This window comes from Anolis sagrei, chromosome 1 (assembly GCF_037176765.1).
Source record: "Anolis sagrei isolate rAnoSag1 chromosome 1, rAnoSag1.mat, whole genome shotgun sequence".
Taxonomy (NCBI): domain Eukaryota; kingdom Metazoa; phylum Chordata; class Lepidosauria; order Squamata; family Dactyloidae; genus Anolis; species Anolis sagrei.
The window spans coordinates 117,240,699-117,266,121 of NC_090021.1; the positions used below are offsets into that span (position 1 = coordinate 117,240,699).

At 39.9% G+C, this 25,423-nt stretch overlaps 2 protein-coding genes across 13 annotated transcripts in view; one reads left to right on the forward strand and one right to left on the reverse strand.

Moving 5' to 3' along the window:
- EYS (eyes shut homolog) overlaps positions 1 to 17,052 on the forward strand; it is a 1,026,188-nt gene extending 1,009,136 nt beyond the window's left edge. For all 3 annotated transcript variants that reach the window (XM_067468024.1, XM_060752827.2, XM_067468032.1), the window contains 2 exons: positions 11,662 to 11,823; positions 14,680 to 17,052. In XM_067468024.1, the coding sequence (XP_067324125.1) occupies positions 11,662 to 11,823; positions 14,680 to 15,872 (1,355 nt within the window). In that variant the 3' untranslated portion in view covers positions 15,873 to 17,052. The remainder of the gene's footprint in view (positions 1 to 11,661; positions 11,824 to 14,679) is intronic.
- A 5,098-nt stretch (positions 17,053 to 22,150) lies between these two features.
- The window catches only part of PHF3 (PHD finger protein 3), a 53,760-nt gene continuing 50,487 nt past the window's right edge, over positions 22,151 to 25,423 (reverse strand). For all 10 annotated transcript variants that reach the window (XM_060752813.2, XM_060752812.2, XM_060752823.2 and 7 more), the window contains one exon: positions 22,151 to 25,184. In XM_060752813.2, the coding sequence (XP_060608796.2) occupies positions 23,062 to 25,184 (2,123 nt within the window). In that variant the 3' untranslated portion in view covers positions 22,151 to 23,061. The remainder of the gene's footprint in view (positions 25,185 to 25,423) is intronic.

Here is a 25,423-nt window from a genome sequence, read left to right on the forward strand (position 1 = left end):
ATTCAGGGAGGTTCACAGTGTTGGCAACAATTCAATGCCATCAATAGAAACAGTATAAAACATTAAAATTGACCCTCCCCTAATAAAACATTAAACATTATTAAACACATCATGTAAAATAAAACAATAGAACAATAGTGCTATAGTCTACATTGGCTGTCATCCACCTTGTGGATGCCTAAAATTTGTGGATGCCTAGTTTGGGAGGGAAGTAGAGTAGTTCGCTGGATGAACATTTTAAATGTCCCTCTCTAAACTACAAATTCCTGGATTTTACTGAATCTTGTCATTGCGATTAATGGAGAACCATAGCACTTTAATTGTGTAGTGTGGAAAACTCTTCAGGTTCCTTCTGGTTCAACCTCCAGGACCCTTTCTCACTTCATAATCATAATGTTTTGATTTTACTTTAACTGCTATGGCAACATCCAATGGAATAGAGCCGCTGTGGTGCAAAACCCTTGTGTCGGCTGAACTGCTGACATGAAGGTCGGTGGTTCGAATCTGTGAGACAGTGTGAGCTCTCATCTATCAGCTCCAGTTTACCATGTGGGGACATGAGAGAAGCCTCTCACAGGATGGTAACATAACCGGTCATCCGCTGGGCAACATCTCTGCAGATGGCCAATTCTCTCACACCAGAAGCAACTTGCAGTTTCTCAAGTTGCTTCTGACACAATAAAAAAAATCAAATGGAATCCCGGGATTTGTAGTTTGCTGAGGCACTAGAGTTGAGAATCCTAAATTGCAACCACGGGATTCCACAGGATACTCCTATGGTATAGCAGAATCACAGTGCTGTAATTTTGTAGGCCATAGAGCTTCATTTCTTTAAACAGTGTTTCTCAAACTCTGCTCCTTCAGATGTTTTAGGCTTCAGCTCCCAGAAAGCCCAACCAGCTTACTAGCTGTTACGAATTTGAGTTTGAGAAACACTGCTTTAAAAGATGAGTTTGTCATCATCACATTGACTTTACTTTCCATCAGGTCTTATCAAAGTAGGGCAGTGGTTCTCAACCCATGGGTCCTCAGGTGTTTTGCCCTACATCTCCCAGAAATCGCAGCCAGTTTACAGCTGTTAGGTTTTCTGGGAGTTGAAAGCCAAAACATCTGGGGACCCACAGGTTGAGAACCACTGATGTAGGGCATTGCTGAAAGGCATCTAATGAGTACTGTCATTTCAGTCGGGGAGTTCCTGCCTTATAGTTCATGCTCATAACAACTTTGCTACTCATACTAAATTAAAATTAATTACTAAATTTACTATTATTGATACAATGCCCCACGTATTTATTTGTCTACTGGGACATTTAGAGATACTTTACTCTTTGAATGCAAAACCAATTGCCCTTCTTACACTGATAAATAATTGAAGCAACACTGAACATCCTTAATTAGTAGCACTCGGTCCCCTCATGTGATGTGCTGCAAATTGAAATTACTCACATCTGACCTATACAAAAATAAGCAAGGGGGAAAGTATGTTCTCTTGGTTGTTCTTTCAGTAACCCTCCTCAGTGAATAAAACTCTGAATAAGTAGCAAGAAATCAAGATTCCCTAATGAAAGGGCGTACTGTGTGTCAGCCTAAAAATCCTTGACCCCCACTTCCCCTTCCCTGGCAGCATAATGAACTGTCATGAGGTTTTTCTAAGTAGAGTTTTCTTTAGCAAATGGCAACTTGGAGACAATTAACTGTTTACCCAGACCAACATCTTAGCATCTCTAGATTTAGAATAGATCTACAAAGAGCAGTGTTTGGCCCAAGAGCATAGGAAATAGTCATGGGCTAATCACTGCCAAGGAAGAAAGGGAATAACCTGATAGTTTACAAAGCAAAAAGAAAGCTAGAAAGAAATAACAAGCAATGAAGGATGACAGCAGAAATTTGCTGCTGTCTTAGGGCAAAACACAAAGGAAATGCAGAGAACAGCAAACTAGATTTAAAGTGTCCAGATCTGATTAGGAAAGAGAACTTCGTGTCACTGCAGACTTAAATGATAGCTGACTGTAACTGATTTCTCTTTCAAGGAAATGAGTGTACCATCAATCTTCATCATTTGTCTAAGCTGCCCATTACTTTTATACAGGTCATTATGTTTTCTAGGTAACAAAGTAAGGTTTGTGTTGAAAGACTTGTGATATTGATATGATCATGATTATATAGGAGGTTAATGCAAATAAACTCCATCAGCCTGCATTGAGGTCCACTTGTATAGTATGGCAGCTGCCCATTCTTCATGGGAAGCATCTGGCATTACATTTACCTGGGGGAATATATGGTAGCATATGAACTAAATCTTTTTATTTTGCACATCACTGGAGACTGTTAGGTGTTCTTGCTTTTTTCAAATCTCACATCTGGAGTCATATTAATCTACAATATCATTTACTGACATAAGGAGCACCCGATGGTGCAATGGGTTAAACCCTTGTGCTGGCAGGACTGCTGACCGACAGGTCAGTGGTTCGAATCCAGGGAGAGTGGGTTGAGCTCCCTCTATCAGCTCCAGCTCCCCATGCAGGGACATGAGAGAAGCCTCCCACAAGGATGGCAAAACATTAAACATCCAGGCATCTTCTGGGCAACATCCTTACAGATGGCCAATTCTCTCACACCAGAAGAGACTTGCAGTTTCTCAAGTCACTCCTGACATGAATTTTTTTATTGGCATTACTAATCTCTGCCCTTTTTAAAAAGCAGAAGTCTGCAGCTTTCCTTGTAATTGTAGAGTAGCAGAAGAAGAGCCACATTCAAATAGCCCATAGAGAGCCTTTGTTAGGTAATGATGTAACCACTTCAGCAGAAAGAAAGGGCTCAACTTAAACTATACATCCAAAAAAAAAAAAGACCCCAAAGTATCCCAAGACATTGTTATTTATGGACTTTAACAACCAGATGATCAATATAAACTGGTGTACAAAGCAACTGGAAGCCTCTCATTTGTGGGGTCGCCATAAGTCAAAGTCAACTTGATGGCAGTTAACAACAACAAAGCATTTCCACCAAAGCCTGTTGATTTAAGGTCCTGGCCTGGAAGCCCCAGGGTCTAGGACAATCCTCAAATGGCAGCCAGAGATGACCTGAAGGTTTATTCACTGTTTTACTAGATAAACAGGGATGGAGCTCCCTTGGAAAAGCCAGCATTATGTCCCATCCTCTTATGTCTCTCCTACTGAGTTAATCAAATAAAAACTACTTTTTCTTTATTTATTTATTTATTTATTTATTTATTTATTTATTTACAGTATATATATTCCACCCTTCTCACTCCTAAGGGGACTCAGGGCGGATCACAGAACATACATATGCAGCAAACATTTAATGCCACTTTATACAGAACTAGAAATGCAGTTATACATAGAAAAGATAGATGGATGGATGGATAGATGGATGGATAGATAGATAGATAGATAGATAGATAGATAGATAGATAAGTCTTTCCTCATCTTTCAGCATCTTGGAAGGTGTTGTGCTCGCTTCCGGCCAAGGTGGGGGGGGGGGGGGAGGCGAAGACCTAATTCGTAGCTTCCTCCCTTTGGATTGGATCACCGGCATTCTTTCTGGATGCCTCAGAATATCTCTCCTTTTTATGAGCAGTGCCTATTAATCTAATCACATTTTTTGCTTTTGAACTGCTAGGTAGACAGAAGCTGGGCTAAAAACCAGGAGCTCACCCTGACCCGGCTTCAAACTAGCAGCCTTTTGACTGACAAGATTGACTATAGCTGGTGTTTAAACTGCTGTGCTAAAGTCGGCCCTTTTACATATATTGAGAGAAGTTTACATCAGTTGAAGTAAGACAAAGGTAAAGGGGGAAAGGAGTAGGAGGAGACTGAAACTGAGACAATTTAAGCGCAGCCAAAAAGTTGGAATGGGAGAGGACTTGTTGGGAGTGTCAAATCAGGACAGTTGAAAGAATGTTGACTCACAGTGAGTCTACTCTAGTTGGAACTGACCAACAGGATCTTAGCCAGTTTTGCCTGTCATCACGTCACCAAGTACAAGCACATAATTAATAAAGATGCTTCTTCAAGAAAGTTCAATAAATGTTGGCCCCATCAAATTGGGATATTTAAGTAAAACCAAATTAATAGTGTATGGCATAAAAAAGGCTGCTGTTCAATATAAATAATTGGAAATAACTTTAAAAGGTTCTACTGTGCTCAGCGTTGGGCACCGTCATTAGCAGAATGAGCACACCTTATACAAGGAGCAATATAACCAAAGGCATGAGCTGCCCACTGTTTCACCAAACGTGTTGTGCCATAAGAAAGCAGGATCAAAGCTCTGGGTTCCAGGACATTAAAGTGGGGTTTCTTCCACTTGGAGGAGCCTTGCATAGAGACAATGGCCCCACTCTGTACAAACTCCCCAAAAGCTGCAGCATTGTTGCCACAGTATATTCCTGATACTGATGTCATAGTGCATGACACTCTCTAGATGGCAGCACAGGACAATAAAATGCATAATGAAACCTACTACTAGAACTATATGCTTATTCTTATATTCCAAACTAAACAGACACTTAGGAAATAACAGTCTACTTTACAATATATCACATACATAAGACAAATGAATAAAGGAATTTTATAAGAAAATATTTTATAAGAATTTTTTTATCGTATCAGCAGCAAACCAAACAGTTGTATTGTATATTTTTAAAAAGCACAAAGTTTGAAAACTCTGCATTCTATTAAATGTCCTTTGAGCAGAAGCCGGCCACTTGGAGTGCCTCTGGTGTTGCTATAAGAAGATCCTCCATTGTGCATGAGGCAGGGCTCAGGTTGCATTGTAATAGGTGGTCTGTGGTTGCTCTTCTCCACACTCGCATATCATGGACTCCACTTTGTAGCCCCATTTCTTAAGGTTGGCTCTGCATCTTGTGGTGCCAGAGCTCAGTCTGTACAGCGCCTTCCAAGTCACCCAGTCTCCTCTGTGCCGAGGAGGGAGTCTCTCATTTGGTATCAGCCATTGATTGAGGTTCTGGGTTTTAGCCTGCCACTTTTAGACTCTCATTTGCTGAGGTGTTCCTGCGAGTATCTCTGTAGATCTTAGAAAACTATTTCTTGATTTAAGTCATTGGATGATATCCAAACAGGGATGGGCTGAAGAAGTAATTGCCTTGATCCTTTTACTATTGGTTTCTACTTCCTGGCAGATGTCAAGTGGTGCAATACAGGCAAAACAGTGTAATTTCTCCAGTGGTGTAGGACGCAGACGCCCCGTGATAATGCAGCATGTCTCATTAAGAGCCACATCCACTGTTTTAGCGTAGTGAGATGTGTTCCACACTGGGCATGCATACTCAGCAGCAGAGTAGCACAGAGCAAGGGCAGATGTCTTCACTGTATCTGGTTGTCATCCCCGGTTGTGGCAGTCAGCTTTTGTATGATTACAACGTGATTACAGGATTAAACAAACACCCGTCTCACACCCCACAAGCAGGATCTTGGGGCAAGTAGTTTTTTTCTTGTGGGTCTTCTCCAGAACCAGTATTCCGAGACCTCTGATTTGGAGGTGTAACTATTATTATTAATGTAGTTTAATTCATTTTCTCTAACCTTTATCCTGACATGAGAAAATAGATTACAGCATAAATTAGTCTGTGACCTTATAGCTACTGAAAGACTTGTCCTCTATGATTTTTCCACCCCCCTTTGAATTCTATTTAAATATGTGGAGTCAAATGTATTTCAACAGAAAAATAACTACTTTTTGTCAGTTGTTCACTTGTGGGCTGCAAGACAAACTTTCTTCATTGAATAAAAAAAGTTACAAAATGTTGAAGGGTTTGAGGTTGATTCCACAACAGAGAAAACTGAAATACCATGGAGATAAAGCTTTAATTAATTAATTAAGCATATTTGTATCCCATCCTTGTCACCACCGGAGGGGGACTCAGGGCGGCTTCACAACAAGCATTCATTCAGTGCCAACAATAGTAATAAATAACTGAAACAATTCATTACGGCGTTAAATTACTAAAACATTTGTTTTAAATCATGCAGGTTTAAAAGCATAGTCTCGGTCAGTCCATTGTCATTCACACAAATTGGGTCTCATTCTTGATTGCTTCTTCTACTATCCAAATGCTTAGTCCCATAACCAAGTGTTGAGTTTCTTTCTAAAGAACAGGAGGAAGGGCGCTGAGAAGAGAGTTTCACAGGCAAGGGGCCACCACTGAAAAGGCCCTGTCTCTCATCTCCACCAGTCACATTTCAGAGGATGGTGGGGTCAAGAGCAGGGTTTCCCCCCGCTGATCTTAAACTTTGCAATGGTTCATAGCAGGAGATACATTCGGACAGGTATTAGAGGCCAAATAGACCCCTGCAAAATATTGCTTACAGGCCAGTGCAGGCATTTGCCCTTAAAGCTTTAAATGGCTTGGGTCTTAGTTCCTAAAGGAGTGTAACTCTCCAAAAGCAGCCTATCCATCGTTTCAGCTCATCAGGAAGGATTTCACCAAATGCTAATGGCATATTCCATGACAAGAAAAGAGCCTCCAGTGTTGTACTGATCCAGAAATGAACATCCTCTTTATGAACAATAACAATGTTTTTCATCACCAGGTTATGTTTTAGCCTATTTTCACTCATGCATTTAGTTTAATTAAGTTCACTGGTGCAAGTTATGTACTGCATTTTTCTTGTGTTTTATCAAAATAATTGTCATTTTGTTGTTGTTTTCAGAGTTACATTAGGATTTTTAATTACATGCTGTATTTTATCTTTTCAAAAGTCATATTCAGTACAAATTAACTTGTCAAGAGTTCATGTTACAAAAAGCTATATTCGTGTTCTTCTATATGCTTGATAATTTTACCATTAATTAGATTTTTAACTACCGTAACTCATCAAAAAACATGCATTAAACCTGTTACTCTCTGGGTGCATTTTTCATTATTTTCCATTCCTCTGGTATATGGACTGGAGATTTAAGAATATTGTAGAGATGTGTTCCATATTTCCATACATTAAGGACATTTAGGTGGACACCACCAGGATTTTTAATTTGTCAGTTATAGAATGTTATCCCTAGTCACTTTTATTTACATTAGTGAAGACAAATGCAAGGAATTAATTCACCTTCACTGCAATCTCCTTACCTTCACACACCTCCTTTTCACTTGAAGTTAAGAAATACACCTGGCTTCCTTGTATTCTGCTTTTACTAAATTTAAATAACCAAACATACACTTCTTGGTATTAGGTATTAGGTAGTCCCCAAGTTACAAACACCTGACTTACAAATGACTCATAGTTAAGAACATGGGTGAGACAATAGGTATTGAGAGAAATCTACCCCTAGGAAGGAAAATTCACTACTGAAAAAGTTACAATAGGGAAAAGGTGCCTCCATTGAAGCTTTCTCACCCATCCTTGTTTCCACAACAAGCCACATTTTTCAAAATACAATTATCATAAGAACAGAAAGTGAGGTGAAATCTTCTGAACATGGGCCCAAATACCAAAACAAACACCACAGGGGTGTTAACAAACCTACAGAACTAATCTTGTTCGTAACTTGGGGAGTGCCTGTATATGCATGTATCACATAATACTGCTTAATTTTGTATTTCATATAAAAAGGGCAAGATTTTCCCATCTTCAGAACTGCATGAATAAGTTTGTGACCCTCATTTCTTGACACTTGCCCTGTTGCAGTGATCAGGGTACATTGAGGAATATGCACACTGGCATTCTGAATGCATGGATTCATAAAGTTATAATTTGTCCTTGCTATACTTGTGTCTCAGGGTAGACAAATAAATCCTGAACTCATTTGAATTAATTACGCTGTTAGATAAAAGAGGCACATTTTTAGGAGAACAGAATTTTGCAAGGTTTTGCTGAGCTGGTGTTTCTACAATGTTTTTCATGTCAGGAGCGACTTGAGAAACTGCAAGTTGCTTCTGGTGTGAGAGAATTGGCTGTCTGCAAGAATGTTGCCCAGGGGGCGCCCGGATGTTTTACCATCCTGTGGGAGGCTTCTCTCATGTTCCCACATGGAAAGCTGAAGCTGTCAGACAGGAGCTCACTCTGCTCCCCAAATTTGAACCGCCAACCTTTTGGTTAGCAGTCCTGCCAGCACAAGGTTTTAACCCATTGCGCCACCTGTTTCTACAATGACATGTAGCGTTGCTACACTGGACAACTTGGGCTCGTTTGTACTACATAATTATAGCAATAATACATACTACATAATTATATGGTATTTCATTGCTGGAGCCCCTGGTTGCGCAGTGGGTTAAACCCCTGTGCCAGCAGGATTGAAGACCGACAGGCCGAAGGTTCAAATCTGGGGAGAGCACGAATGAGCTCCCTCTGTCAGCTCCAGCTCCTCATGCGGGGGCATGAGAGAAGTTTCCCACAAGGATGGTAAAAACATCAAAACATCTGGGCGTCCCTTGGGCAACGTCCTTGCAGACGGCCAATTCTCTCACACCAGAAGTGACTTGCAGTTTCTCAAGTCTCTCCTGACACAACAAAAAAAAATAATTGCTGTTCTCTTTTCTACTTATGAATCAGGTACCTCAACATATGTCTGATATCCTTATTCACAATTGTGGAACTTGTTTCCAAAAGGTATCAAATCCACCTGAATACATTTTTACAGGAATAACACTAATAATATGCTGAGGATTTGCATTCTTTTGCTATAAAATGCAAGTTTTCAAGTACAAAAGTGATTTGACACATTTTGATAGTTTTGATCTGTACATAATATTCTACTCCTAGCCAACAATGTGTTGCCAGCTGTAACTCATTTTTCAGTTATTATTGTTGTTATCATCATCATCATTTGGTTTAGTGCCTTTTGGAAACAAGCTCCACAATTACATTTTAGGACATGTCTTTGGAGACATCCTGCTATATAATAGGAGGGAGCACAGTATATGAGTGCATCTTGGGGGTGTTCAGCTTTTGTTTCCCACTACCTTAAGTTGTTTTCATGTAAAACGTTACACATAACCATAAGGAGAGATCACATCTTTGGGTCCCAGGATGTGTCTTTGCTGTTCACGGCAAGATTCCTGGGGAATAATGGAAGTCAAAAGTTGTCAAAGACGTTGTCAGAAAAAGCTCATGCAACGAAATTGCAGGGTTCAAGATGTGTGATGTGCAACGAAGTTCAGTACTTTGGGACTTGGTGGATATGAAAATTGTCTAGAGGGAGAGGCATCCATGACAACAGCAACTGCTAGTAAAGATAGTGAAAGAGAGGACTGGTGAGCTGATGTGTTTGTAGGGCAGGTAGTAGAAAATAATGAGGGCAAGAGGGAAAGGGAAATGCAGCTGAGCAACAGGAGTCTCAGATTCAGCACAAGTCCCTTGATTCTAATTGGTCCAGTGGGATTCTCACCATCAATGCTCCTTACGTTTGGCAATGTACTAGCATTGATCTTCTTGCTTCTGAGCCCTCCTTCCAGTATTTTAAAGACGAGAAGAATAAAATTGCTTTAACACCTACTGCTGTTATGTCTAACAATATGTCCAAAATCCACTTTGTAGCCCAGTCAATTATGCAGTATTACTACTAGGGAGAATAATATTTTTAAATAAGATTAATCGTAGTAACACTTTTGATACTAAGACTTAGGTCTTCATGAGAAACTGATGTCCTCACTGCGAAAGAACGTGCAGGTCAAGGATAGATCACCCATGGACCCACCTCCAAGAACCTATATTTGGAAGGCAAGCGTACTCTGACACGAGTGATCACCAATTATGATGATGACTCAGACTTGACAATGAGTCATTCCCATTTCAATTTGTAAACTCCCTATGAGCCACCTAGAAGTTTAAAATCATCTGAGGAGGCCCTGCTCTTGGTCCCGCCTTCTTCACAGCACAACTGGCAGGGATGAGGGACAGGGCCTTCTCAGTGGTGGCCCCTTGGCTGTGGAACTCCCTCCCCAGGGAGATCAGATCAGCCCCTTCCCTTTTGACCTTCTGCAGTAAAGTGAAAACATGGTTTTTTGAACAAGCCTTTTGGAACCTAGTGCAATAGATAAACGTGGGGCTCTGTGAAATCGAATACTGGAATGGCTTAGACGATGTTTTTGGATGACAAGGCTAATAGTGAAGATAGTGTTTTTATATGTTTTTAAAGGTTTTAATTTTATAATTCTGTTTTAAATGTTAACTGTAATTTTTACATTGTTTTAATTCCATTTGAATAGCTGCCTATGTTGTAAAGCTGCCTTGAGTCACCTTTGGGTGCGAGAAAGGCAGCGTAGAAATATCATAAATAAATAAACAGTTCATGTACATGAGAAGAGATCTGAAAAATGCAAAACTAATTTCAATAATATATTAAATAAGAAATGGCTGGGATGTTACTTTCAAATAGGCTTTGGAGACATAGAGGTTAATTATTCTTCTGAATTCAGCTAACAAAACAACAGAGTATGGAAACACATTTCTCCAGTTTATTTTATCAATATAGATTCAGAAAATTGAAGATATTCTTACATATGTGACCCCACATTTTGAGGACCAAATTTGCCATGAGATGCCAGGAGCATCAGTTATGTTCTTGCTTTTTGTCTTCCTGTTTTTTCTAAAATGATCTACCAACAGCAATCCCAGCAGGGAAGCTGGTTTACACACACCACTATTCAACAGTTGCATTATAATGTTGTCCTGGCCTTGTGTAAGAGCTAGATGCATCCCCATCTAGGCCTTTTAAATGCTACACTGAACAAATCAACACTTATATCTTAATCAGTCAACTGTTTGGACCATGGGTATTGTCATTTGGTTTTTTTTAATTAAAATTGAATTACTCCATTGCTCCTCACCATCAATCGTGAAGGAATGTGTCTATTATAGATGCATTTCCTTAAGGAACAGCATTCTTCCACTACACCTGACTGAGGGAGCATTGTTTTAGCTGCTGGTTTAGATATACAGATCACTAAACAGTTTGGTGTCAAGATATTTAGAAGTCTGTATGTGGCTATATGTAACGGCGCTCCATGCAGTCATGCTGGCCACATGACCGTGGACAACACCAACTCTTCAGTTTAGAAATGGAGATGAGCACCACTCCCCCCAGAGTTGGACACAACTGGACTTAATGTCAGGGAAAACCTTTTCTGTTACCTTATGTGGCTAGTTATGTTCATACTAGACCCTTATATATATTTGTCCCACCAGTTAGAGATGGGCACCTCAGGACATTTCACTTACAGCACTCCATAGAATTTCCTTTGGAAGAAGGTAGGACTGGATTTTTATTTTGCTTTAGATGAGCAAAGAAGGTTGTTCTACCAGGTTTTTAATATTGCACTATGTGCTATTACTCTTAGTGCTGCTTTTATTAGGCATCCTGTACTTTTTTTTTAGTTTGATTGCAGTTTAAATAATTTAGCTATATATTGCACTGAATCCTGGTAAGTGGAAGTGGTTCACACAATAATTCAAATGCTTAGCCATATGGTGATTCAGAAAAGTCTATATCCACTACCATGTGCCACTGGGTTTATTGCACAAGCTAACACAAAACGCTATATATTTAGAAGAGCAGCGAAAATTAATTTCTACCCTGTATTCTAGTGGAGAAAATATTGTGCTTACTATCCCTAGTGGCAAACACACTGTGATTTCTCACTATTTATCAACACATTGATCGCTTTCTTGTTTTGTTTTGTAGCCCTGGCCATAAGTGATGCATCTTTCAGTAGCAAGAAATCCTCTTGGATGGCATTTGATTCCTTCAATATTCGACACAAGGTTCATATCCAAATACAATTCCAGACCCTTTCGAGTGATGGCATCCTCTTTTACACTGCACAGCACCTGAGCCCACGATCAGGTAAGGGACGCAAGTTGGACTTGCCTTACACTGTCAGAAGGGAAAGCAAACATGCAGGGCTCCATTAGAGTGTCTCATATGTTACATATATCGAGAAAGTCAGTCAAAGTACAAAAAGAGAGAGAGACTGGGAGAAAGGATGTACTAACCCAACCCTCAGTTATGTCAGGACTACACTTTGATGGCTATTTCACAGGGATGTATCCACTAGGCTTGTGCGATCAATGAAATTACTAATTTCATTACTAATTTAGGGGGTGGTGATGAATTGTTTCTAAAGTGTTTCTAAAATATCGTAAGAGGTCCGTATTGTAACTATAGCAATATAACAAATTTTACATTTCTTTTTCTTTAAGTAATTATGCCAATGGAAAAACTGCTGGGGTTCCTTTCTCCCTCATTGTTAAAATTATTGAGCTGGAACTTAATAAAATTGTAGAACACATTTACCATTGTTACCCCCCAAAGTTTTTGGGGAATTTTTAAAGTTTTACAAACAACATTGAAAAAAAACTACAAGAGCTATTTCCTTGATTTTGTCTACAATGACACAAGATTACCAGGGCATCACCCCCCCCCCCCCCACCCTCTCCAAGAGTCACACGCCTACTGATTTTGAGGGAATGTTTAAAGTTTTGACACAAACTTTTTTTTATAAAGCCACAACATCTATCCCCTTGACTGTCTCTATATGACACACATCATACCATAGAACTTCAACTTAGGGATTTTCCTCCCAGTCCTGCACAGATTTGCTATTAGTCCTCTTTTCAGATTCAGTAATTTATTGGCACTCTAAACTGTGGGGCTGGCTGCTGCCATGGACAAACAATAGCTACCCCCAACCTCATTGGGGCTTTCTAGTGGCTACTTGCTCAGTGCCACAAGCGTTCATATCAGTCACACATTCTTCCTTTCCGTATCAGAAGTCTCCATCAGTAGAGTCCACAAATTGTTTCACAGTCTCCATGTTACCTATTCAACCCACATTTCCCAAAAAGATAATAGAATAGTAGCGAGGAAGGCGTCTTGCATAACTTCTGTCTGTTTCTCAATGAGCCTGTCAAAACAGACTGATTGAGACTGACGAAAAAGCCCAGGAGTATTCCTAGCAACTGCCAAAAGAAATGAAAGGAGTTTCTGTTGCTTCAATTGCAAAGCACCTTATGTAAGGCCTTTCCTTTAGCCACTTTTATGTGAGGCTTCGCAGTTTAAGCCTTAACCATTTATTTTGCCTGTTATGCAAGTTCTCATAAACGTTGCCCATACCCCCCCCCCCCACTGGATTTTAAAAATATGCACTTTCCAGACTTGCCCTAATACATATTGGTCAAAACTATATATTTTATTGCTCACTCTGAAAAATCAGAACATTCCTTTGTCCTGTACTTGCTGTTTTGGAACAATTCTTCCTCTTGTCCCACTTGGCACCAGAGTCTTTATTAAAGGAGAGGCTATTTATTTTTGCACAACCTAACACAACATTCCATCCATATTTGATGGGACTTCTTAAGCTTCCGTTCCTGCTGTCTGGGAGCTAGGCAGCTCTAGGAGATGACTGATGGGGTGCATCTACACCAGTGGTTCTCAACCTTCCCAAGGACACAATTACTTAATACAGTTCCTTATGTTGTGGTGACTCCCAACCATAACATTTTCGTTGCTACTTCTGTGCCGGCAGGACTGAAGACTGACAGGTCGCAGGTTCGAATCCAGGGAGAGGCAGATGAGCTCCCTCTATTAGCTCCAGCTCCTCATGCGGGAACATGAGAGAAGCCTCCCACAAGAATGATAAAACATCAAAAATCATCCAGGTGTCCCCTGGGCAACGTCCTTGCAGACAGCCAATTCTCTCACAACAGGAGCGGTTGCTCCTGACACGACAAAAAAAAAAAACTGTAATTTTGCTAATGTTATGAATTGTAATGTAAATATCTGATGTGAATTATGTATTTGCATTCACTGGACCAAATTTGGCACAAATACTCAATATGCCCAAATTTGAATATTGGTGGGATTGGGGGGGGGGGGGGATTGATTTTATCATTCGGGAGTTATTGCTGGGATTTATAGTTCACATACAATCAAAGAGCATTCTGAACTTCACCAATGATGGAATTGAACCAAACTTGACACACAGAACTCCCATGACCAACAGAAAATACTGGAAGGCTTTGGGGGCATTGAACCTTGAGTTTTGGGGTTGTAGCTCATAAATAAATAAATAAGTTGTAGTTCACCGATATCCAGAGAGCACTGTGGACTCAAACACTGATGGATCTGGACCAAACTTGGCACAAATACTCAATATGCCCAGATGTGAACACTGGTGATGTTTGGAGGAAATAGACCTTTACATTTGGGAGTTGTAGTTGCTGGGAGTTATAGTTCATCTACAATCAAAGAGCATTCTGAACCCCACCGACGATAGAGTTGGTCCAAACTTCCCACACAGAACCTCCATAACCAACAGAAAATACTATGTTTTCAGACGGTCTTTGGAGACCCACTCATGACCCCCCCAGGCGTCCCAACCCCAGGTTGAGAAATGCTGATCTACACTGTATAATGAATGCAGTTTGACTTCACTTTGCCATGTCTCAATGCTATGAATCCTAATTGTAGTTTTATAAGGTTTTTAGTCTTCTTTGCCAAAAAGTGCTGATGCCTCATCAAATTACAAATCCCAGGATTCCATAGCTTTGAGCCATGGCAATTAAAGTGTTGCCAAGCTGCATTAATTCTACGGTGTAGATGAGTTAAAAGTCATGTGCTTTACAGTGTCAAGGCCTCTATCTGTGCATGTTTGGCCTGTTCATAAACTGTTTAAAGTGTTCTTTTCTCCCTTCTTCTCAGGTGATTTCCTAAGTATCTCCTTAGCCAATGGATATGTGCAGCTACGCTACAACCTAGGGGACAGAACCATCATTCTTCAGACCTTTCAAAATGTACTCACCTCAAATAATACTTGGTATTTAATTAAAGCAGGAAGAGTTGGCAATGAAGGCTACCTCAATCTCGATGGCATCAATATAACCCAGAAAGCTAGCAGTGGTATGACTGCTCTGGACACACGCACAGATTTCTACGTTGGCGGTGTGACTTCGTTAAACTTGGTGAATCCTATGGCGATCCAGAATGAGCCCACTGGATTTACTGGATGTATTCGAGAGATCCTTGTCAATAACAAAGAACTAAAGCTAACCGAGAATGGAGCAAAGCGTGGTTCTAATGTAGGTGACTGTGATGGAACATTTTGTGGGTACAAAGTGTGTAAAAATAATGGAAAATGCCAAGTTGAAAACTCTGGCTTTTCTTGCTTGTGTCCCAAGAACTGGGTAGGGAAAATATGTGAGCAATCGACTTACTGTTCTCACAATAAGTGTCTACATGGAGGGATTTGTAAACCTAACCCTGTGTTATTCTCATACACATGTATATGTAAATTGGGTTGGTCAGGCTTTTGGTGTGAAAAACAGGTATGGTTTTTTACTGCAAAATTCACAGGTAATTCATACATCAAATATGTCGACCCCAAGTACAAAACAAGAGACCTCAGGTTCACGAGAGTCTCTTTCAATTTTACCACGACTAATATGGATGGCTTATTTGTCTGGCTAGGAAAGACTGAGGACGAGGACAATGACTTCCTTGCCGCTGGACTTGATCATGGAATGCTAAAAGTTGTGGTAAACCTGGGAGAGAAAACCACCATCCCTCTAATTCACCAAGGAAAGTCACTATGTTGCACACAGTGGCATTTTGTCACCATTGCACAAGAGGAGACACACATTAAAGTGTACCTTGATGAGGAATTAGTTCTCTTTGAAGATCTAGATCCACAAAGAAAATATTCTGTCCTCAATTATGAAGGCATTTGCTATTTTGGAGGATTTGGGTTAGACAGAGAAGTAAATATTGTTACCTCAGGGCTTTTTAACCAAGCACTCATGGGTAAAATTAAAGATGTCGCACTTTTTCGAGATTCTAGAAAAGTCATGTTGATTAAGGGAGAAGGCTATAATGTTCTTAGTGGAGATAAAGATTAATTGATTAATTTTGACTCTATCTAGAGCAAAATTCTACCTACTATGTATGAGCCCATACTAAAAACTTACATATAAATAATTGTCTTAGTTAAGACAACAATGTGTATCTGTGCCCTATAGGTTCCATGCAAATCTTTGGGCTCTGCTTGTTCCCTTAGGGTTGCTGGGAAAGATCACACTGGGGGCTTGGGTGCATCTGCAGTGTAGAATTAATCTAGTTCGACACCACTTTAACTGCCATGGTTAAATGTTATGGAATTCTGGGATTTCGTGGGGCAGTATCACTGTTTGGCAGAGAAGGCTAAAGATGTACAACTCCAACTCCAGTAATTCCATAACACTAAGCTATGGCAGGTAGTGATGCCAAGCTGCATTCATTCTACAGTGTAGATGTACCCTTAGCCTATCACCCCTACTCCATTTATTTGCCTACATAATTTTCACAAATCATGTCCAATTCCTTCAGTCTTTAGGCCTATAGTTCTGCCACGTTTCCACTCTCTTCCCTCTCTGTTTACTTACCAAAGTTTTTCCAGGTCTATGGTTTTCAGACCATTCTGTTTTAGTTTTAACCACTTTCTCTTGACCAGTCTCCCTGTTACTTTTTTTCTCATAGCTGTTGAAAAATCTGAGTAATAATTTCTTTCCTCTTCCATTCTCCTTAACACTTGTCACAATTGTCTACTTTATACCATTATTTTAACCTCTTTGGTTCTGAATCCTTATTCCCTAATGTAGTCCTATTTCCTCCCCCCCCCCCCCCCCCCATTCTTAGATATCCCCAGTGCAAGGCTTAAATCCCAGGCAAACTGACAACAGTCCAAATAAACAGCAAAGAACTAACTGTACATACACATGGCAAGCCAGTCGTGTCAAGCCTCATGGAAGATGTTTTAGAGGCTCTTCTTTAGAAACTGGAAATTGGCTTTGCCCACACTCATTGCAACTGCTTGATGTTGTACTAGTTAACCCTCCATATTTGTTGCAGTTAGGATCCCCATGGTTATGGAAAAAATGTATTTTTAAAAGCCATTTTTCTTTAGCTGCTGCACAATGGTGTGGTCAACTTCAGTTGTCCTCTAGGGATCTCTGAGTCCTCCAGGTTGACTTTATGGGCAACTTACAGTGAAATCTTAGAGAGTTCTATAAATTATAAAATCTGCAAAAGTCACAAATGTGGAGGGCCAATTGAAGATATATATATATATATATATATATATATATATATATATATATATATATATATGCTATCAAATAATAGTTGAGAAAAGGTAATTATTGTTTTAATGCGAATATACAGTGGGGTCTTTATATTTGCTGGTGTTTGGGATCCTCTAAGGCTACCGAAATGTATCGATGTTCAAGTTCCTTAATATACAAAGATGTAGTAAAATGGTGTCCCTTATACAAAAATGACAAAATCATGCTTTTTGTTTTTGAATATTTTCAAGCCATGGATGGTTGAATGTGGATACACTCACTACACATGGAGTGCTGACTGTAGTATTTTGAGAATACCAAACTTTTTTCTGTATTTTCTAGCTGCTGTTATAAATCAAATAAGTAAGGCATGTAGGCAATTATAGGTAAGCAACCTACAGTTATGTATCTGTAGCCAATTCATATTTATGGTCCCAACATATTCATGATTGCAACACAACTGCAATGATTGTCAAAGTCCACTGTTTTATCAGCGAGCAGCCACTGCAAGCAACAATGATCCGTTCTCCTATAGATCATGAAGCAATGCTTTGATGTTACTTATCTTGAGGTGCACCCACACTGTAGAATTTAAAGTGTAACCCCACTTTAACGGTGATAGTTCAGTCCTATGGAATCCTGGCATTTGTAGTCTGGTGAGTTACCAGAACTCTTTGCTACAGAAGTCTGAAGACCTTGTTAAACTACAACTACCAGGATCCTAAAGTATTGAACCATGGCAGTTAAAAGTGCATACAATTTACCACATTCAATTTACAACATAGATGCACCTTAAGTAGCAGTTATAGGGGTTTGTTCCTTAGGATTCATGACATAAAATGAGTTTTTAATATTGTTGTAAACTTTATGCCTTTTCAATTGTCATTATCTCTTTCTGTGTTTTGGGATGCATTCATTCAAAACATAAATGCCAAATCTCCTTCCCTCCCTCTCCTTTCTACTGCTGCAATGACAGTGAGTTCAAATACCATTTTTTGTAGCAAAGCCTTCCCAAGATGGCTTGTTATATATGATTGAAATAAAAACAATTTTATTCAGTTCTAAAATAAAAGCAGAAAGTTTGAAACCCAACACACAGTACTTTTAAATAACACACTGTTTGAAACGCACAATTTTTCACAAATCTGTTTGAAACTACAAAAAAGATGATACCATGCATGTTTTTTGAAGATTTGTAGAAAGCACTAAAAATGTTTTGTCTCGGTTTCTTGTAATCAAGTCCCACATTTGTCCATATTAAGGAGCAAGATTTGTAATCTAAATGAGAAGTTTGTGGTTACCAAAGAATCAAGGGAAAATGGGTTGCTATGAGTTTTCCATGCTGTATGGCCATGTTCCAGAAGCATTCTCTCCTGATATTTCACCCACATCTCTGGCAGGCGTCCTCAGAAGCTGTGAGGTCTGTTGGAAACTAGGCAAGTAGGGTTTATATATCTTTGGAATGTCCAGGGTGGGAAAAAGAACTCCTGTCTGCTGGAGGCAAGTGAGAATGTTGCAATTGGCCACCTTGATTCGCATTCAAAGCCTGTCTGCTTCCTGCCAGGAGGAATCCTTTTTTGGGACGTGTTAGCTTGGCCTGATTGTTTCCTGTCTGGGTTTCCCATTTTCTGAGTGTTGTTCTTTATTTACTGTCTTAATTTGCTACCAGTATTAAAAAAAAACCCTCTAAAATCAGGACAGTAAATGAAGAACAATACTCAGTAAACAGGGTAATTCCAGACAAGAAATAATCAGGGCCAGCTAACACCTCCCAACAAAGGATTCCCCTGGGCAGGAAGCGGCCAGGCTTTGAAGCTGCAGGGCCATTCAATGCTAATTAAGGTGGACAATTGCAACATTCACACTTGCCCCAAACAAGGAGTTCTTTGTCCCAGACTGGGCATTCCACAGAAATATAAACCCCGCTTGCCTAGTTTCCAACAAACCTCACAATGTCTGGGGATGCCTGCCATAGATGTGGGTGAAACGTCAGGAGAGAATGCTTCTGGAACATGGCCATACAACCCTGAAAACTCACAGCAACCCACTGATTCCAGCCATGAAAGCATCCAACAAAAGGGTAACTGTAGTGAAGATTTTAAGATAACAACTTCCTGACTTGAAAAAAATGTGGTAATGCTTTTCTTTCCAACCCACTGAATCCAAAACTCAGCTCCCAGAGAGACTTATATGGAAGTTTGCAATGCTTTAAAAATCACTTCGAAATGTTCTTCACAGTTACATCTTTTGAGGTGCTTTTACTAAAGATAAATGTGACATTGCCCTGTCGATTCTAATAGAGGGCTCCTTTGAAAGAAATTGAGCTAAAAACATGTACCCGCATGAAGATGTACGACAGAAAAATAGTACTTGTTCCATGGCTCTCAAAATATAGCCAGTTAGCTTTTATCAAATACTTATTATTGTTTAATAAAATGTTTCTATCTTATCAAGAGTTTCCTCTTCTTTTTCTTATTGAACTACCTCAAAAATCAGAGTCACTTGCCTGTAATTGGGTGTCTCCAGTTATTTCTGTCAGTGAAATGGGAAGCCTTGAATATATTTCTTCAGTGGAGGTCCTCCAAAAAAGGCCAGAAAGTGCAGGCAAAGTCATGAGAAAGTGCTTTCTCATATGTCTATCATGCATCATACACTTGGGACCAATGAATACCCAAGTTGGGATAGGCAGAAGCCAAAACAACTGCAACATATAGGTTCCGGTCAACCCTGAAAAATGTATGTTATAGGGAAGGATTTTTTATATTCAACCTTCTTTGACAATTTAGATTTTGAATTGGTAGGCTAGAGCCATGAGAGGCCCAAAAAGAGCATAACTAACCACAGTCAGAGATCTACTGTATAGCCCAAAGACCATCAGAAAAATTGAACAGGATTGGACTTTACATCCAAGGCAACAGTGCTGATATGACTCAGGTGATGCCTATCTAAGTGACCTCAAATCGTCCAAGACTTTACTTGAAGATCGACTGCATCACCCAAGCCTTCTTGGAAGTAAGCAGAAATGATTGTTGCCTTTCCAATGCTCCTTATGAAAACTTGAAGCATCTGTAATTTTGCAATGTAAGCATATGAAAATCTGCAGGAGAGGGGACCACAAATTGCAAACAGTACCCCAAGAAAATGGTAAGTCAAAATAAATGGACATTATAAAATGTGTGGAGATGTGATTTGAGCACTGAGGCAAATCCTGATTTGAACACATATGGTTAAGAAAACTGTGTGATAGGGTTACCATTGCTAGAAAATACTTGAAAGCACACAAGTTATATATTCAAAGTATAAACATACAAATAGCTAGTGAGATCGACATGCATATATGAGGCCTGCATCAAAAACCAATACAAAAATACAGAGAATTATATATTTTTATTAAACTTTTGATGCCACTGACTCAAACTTATACTCAGTTTCATCTTTTGCCCCCATAGCCATGTTGTGCCTGAATGGGTAGTTTCTTACCTGCCGAGCCCCTGATGGCGCGATGGGTTAAACCTTTGTGCCGGCAGGACTGAAGACTGACAGGTCAGAAGTTTGAATCCAGGGAGAGATTGAATGAGCTCCCTCTGTCAGCTTTAGCTCCCCATGCAGGGACATGAGAGATGCCTCCAACAAGGATGGTAAAGTATAAAAACATCTGGGCTTCCCCTGGGCAACATCCTTACACATGGCCAATTCTCACACCAGAAGCGACTTGCAGTTTTTCAAGTCGCTCCTGACATGAATTAAAAAAAAAAAAAAACAACCCTGCAGATTGAGAGTAAAGGGAAGTAGTAAACTACTCCAATTTTGGGGTGTCGTTTTTTTTAACCAAAGAGTATATATTGTTGTGGTACCATAGAAACGGGCTTTAGCCAAAAAGCCTTTTAGCAAAGATTCAAGACAAAAAAAAAATCAAACTCCTAGCTGCCATTTTGGCGGCTAAAATTGCTGGAAGCAGGAGATTGACAGCACTTTCAGTTTGTATTCATGGTGTGAGGCAAGCATGCGCCATCTCTTCAAAGTACCCAGTGTTCCTTTTCTGGCAAAAATTATCTAAATTATCTATCAGAAATCTCAACAATTCACCTCAACTTTAATATTTTAAAGGATTCTTAATGAACTTTCAGCCACTTCCATTGCCACTGTGGCTCCCCATGTGCCATTTCATCAGCCAGTGACTCTCCATACTCTCCTAGGCCAGTGGTTCCCAACCTATCATTTTGGACTTCAGCTCCCAGAATTCTTGAAAAGCCATCTGGGACCTCTGGGGTTGGAAGTCGAAAACACTTGAAAGACCGTTTGGGAAGCCGCTATCCTAGGAGGTGAATGCTGCCCTTACTCCCCTACTGTTTTCCTAACTTGCTTTAGGGAAAATAGGGGTTTTCCCCTTCTGTTTTATTGTCTTCTTCTCATATTTACTGGCAGTCCAACACTGTTTAATCAGGCAAGAGAATACTGGGAAATAAAACTTGTACAAAGTTGTGACTTGGAAGTGGTAGATTGTGGATGACATCCTATTCTGGAAGACAGCCCTCTCTACAGGAATGCTGAGTTCCTCTGCTGACACCCAAAAATTGCAAGGAAAGTGATCAAAAATACATCTTTAAAAGCTAACTCTTTGGGCAGTCATATTTTGCAACAAAAGCTACCAGCAAGCATTGTATGGTATAGATTTCTTTTTAAAAAATTGGCTAAATAAAGCCATGTGCAAGCTTTGCAAATAGGCTGATGCATTTAAATAGGATTTCAAAAAATTGTTTTAATCACATATTACTGGAAAGTATGATTTTTTTCTTTCTTTCCAGGTACCAAAGGGCAGAAAAATATATGTCCATGGGCAAGTTCATTAACTCAAGGAGGTACTTTATGCACAACATTCTTAATTTTACTGAATGCTTCAAAACAAGGATCTTGAACATAATAGTGCCGTAGCATCCAACGCATTGGGGGGGGGGGGGTGGTACTATGGTTTTCCACAGAAAATCACACATTTTTTTACTTATCTATTTATTAAAAACCCTCAAGGTCATTAAAAATTATCAGTCTGAATTTGTAAAGTCAAGCCACATTTATACATCTTTCTGTTATATTTGTTTTATCCTATTGCTTCACATCTATTGAAATCAAACGACAGCTGTGAGAAGGCTTTATCATTTGTAGAATCAAAATATCCTTAAAATATTTACATTTTACAATACAAAGAATAGTAAAACACAATTTCATGTACAAGCTTAGGTATTCACATTTCCGAAGCATGAGTGATGCGTGAAAAATTAATACAACTGAGAGAATAAAGCTAACAGTGAAAAAAGACCTATTAAAATTGTGTGTGTTCATAAGCAATAACGTTTGGACCATGCGGCCTTCTCATTTCTGCTCGCTAACTGTTTAAGATGCACAGGAATTAACCAATAGTAAATACTTGTGTTTTTTTCATGTAGTCCTTTTGCAAGTCTTCAACTCCACTCAGCACATGTTGTATGTCACTTTCAAAAATGGATTCAGAGGCTGTGCTATGGTCCAATTAAAAAGCCAGTGCAATTTTACAAGAGCTAGTGGTACAAATGCCACTTTTATAATCACGGGAGCATCTTCAAAGACAGTATGCATCACCAAAGGCTGCAAACATTTCAACTGTAGACAAATTTGAAAAATGAAGGAACTCTACATGTTTTTATTGCATTTTTTTTTAAAAAAGAAACCCTCAAAATATTGATTAGAAGCAATATAAAGTGTCGAATGATTCAACTTTAATCCTAGGCCAACATATTGTTTCAAACAATGGATTAAGTGGTACACATATAGATACCAAACCAGACTTGTTCCTACAAAACATTAAACAGGGAATATATATATATATAAAAGAAAAAGAAATGATGGCACAGATATACCCAAGCATTTTTTATACAGAGTTTTAGGATATTTTTAAAACAGATTACTTCCTGTTTGTTCAAAAATGCCAGAAGATATCCCATAACCTTCCTGGCTTTTACCTTTTACTTTTCCCTCGGTCACCGTGGTCCCTATCTTTGTGATGCCTCTCTCTGCTTTTTTCACTCTCCCGCTCTCTATGCCTCTCCTTACTTTTTTCTCTTTCCTTCTCCCGCTCATGAGCACGCTCTTCATTTTTGGGAACCTCCTTTTTCTCAGGATTCCTACCCTCCTTTGAAGATTTGCCTTCAGAGTCTTTATCATTGTATGAAAGCCGTGACCTCTCTTTCTCCCGATGCCCATCTTCTCTGTTTTTTCTCTCTCTCTCTTTGTCCTGGCTTCTATCTCTATGCCGGTTCCTTTCAGACTCTGGCTCCCAGTCATGGCGACCCTTTCTGAGGGAGTGGGATTCATTGTAAAACCTCTGTCTGTGCTGATCGCTTTTCCTCCTGCTGAATGCCCTATCTGCATGCGGAACAGACTGGTTCCAAGGGTCACTGTGGCGCCTCTCAGGTCTCCTGGTGTCCCTGTCCTGATAAAGGTTCTCTGGTCCAGTGGGTCTCGGGGGTTTGTGAGCTAGGGGTGGGGCTTGTGGGAGTGGTCCCATAAAATGTGGTGGTGGCTGACCTGACAGGTGAAGAACAGGGGGCCAAGGCATCAAAGCGTTCGGTGGGAAGCCATATCCTGGGGGAGGAAGAAGTGGAGGGGGCAGGTGAGGGGGAAACCCAAACATGGGGTGGTTTTGTGGGGGAAAATTAGGAGCAACAGCCCCTTGAAACTGAAAACCAGGCGGAGTCATTTTTGTGAGTGGGAAATTAGGTTGCGGAGTCCTGATAGGTGAGAAGTTTCCACTTGCAACAGGACTGGGCGTTTCGATACCAAAGTCAGAATGGCATGAATTTTCAGACTCAAACTGAGATGATGATGATGACAGCGGGGGTGGTAATAATCCTCCTCTAATGGAATGAGCTTTTTCAATGCTTTGCATCAGTCCTTCTTCATGCAACTGATTTGTGCCTTCCAGCTGTGAGGAACATGCACTATCCACAGTAGAGGCAGCTTGACTACTGCTCTGATCTGTGGCTAAGTCATTTCCTGAAAGTATTGTGCTATCTATTTTTGTCTGCTCTGTTCCTAAAAGGTCCAGCTCTTTACTATTTTGCATCTCTTCATTTCTAAGACTATCACTATCATTTTCTGAACCACTGTTCTGTTGGCCTCGTACTGCTGCTTGCCTTGGGTCCCTTTTAAGGTTGATAAACAGTGGAGACTTTGAACTGCTAATTGTCACATTATCAACAGATGCCATGGCCACATTATTGCTCCCAATTCCTTTTCCCACACCTGTTGGAACAGGAAAATCTGTGGTCCTTTTAATTTCCAGAGAAACATGGTCTGCATCACCCAACTTTAGACCACTTTGCACAGTCTCTTTGGTTTCTTTGTTTTGTGACAGACTGGTCAGATTTGCTAAAAATGCTTCCGTCGAGACATCTGGTGGTTTCCCCTTAAGACTTAGGCTTGTCAGACTTCCTGAAGAACAGGAGACATCTGCCATGGGTGTATCAGATGCTGAGATGATATCAGTGGATTCATCTGAATTCTCATTTTTACCCTTTGTTTCTTCAACTTCAGTAATTATAACAGGGACATCCACTTTTTCCTCTTTCAGTGCTGCCTGTTTGTCTGATAACGGCAGATCTTCAGTAGCAGGCTGGTCTCCTGTTGGTTGGATATGTTCAGACATCTGCCCTGTAGTATCCAAAAGGCTCTGAAGGATGTCATCCACTGGCAGGGGCTTACTTGCTAGTTCAAGAGCCGATGACTGGTTTTCCCATCCAACTAAAACTCCAGGAAGGAAACGAAGAGGCTTCAGTGGTTCATGTTTGATGCTCTCAACAACTGGTTCACTTGCTGTTGTTTCCTCTATGTTAGATACCTGGGGCTTGAGTCTTTGTTTGTGCAATACAGCAGTGAAAGAATTAAAAAAATCATTTTCTTCTTCTTCCTTTTCAACTATTTCAGAATAAAGGACCTCAGATTTACTTGGTTTACTTTTCTTTTCGGGTGTCAAACCTTCAGCATTTTCTTCAACGTGGCTAATGACAGCACTGACCTGTCTTTTTAGCTTCTGGCGAATTATCATGCCCAGCAACAAGTTGGGTCGATGAACTTCAATACCTGTATTAAAAACAAAATCATAGGAGTATAAGCTAATAATGTATCCTAGGATAAATGCTCATCAACCAAAGGGGTAGCTATGTCATTGCATTCTCAGAAAGCTCAAGCTAAACATTTATAGACAAATTACTAAATATGTCAGGAGAAACTCGTATTTTCCCCAAGACCTGCTCCTGATAAGTAGAATTCCCCACTTTGCAAATACTTGCTTAATACAGAGTATTAATGTCAACCATGAG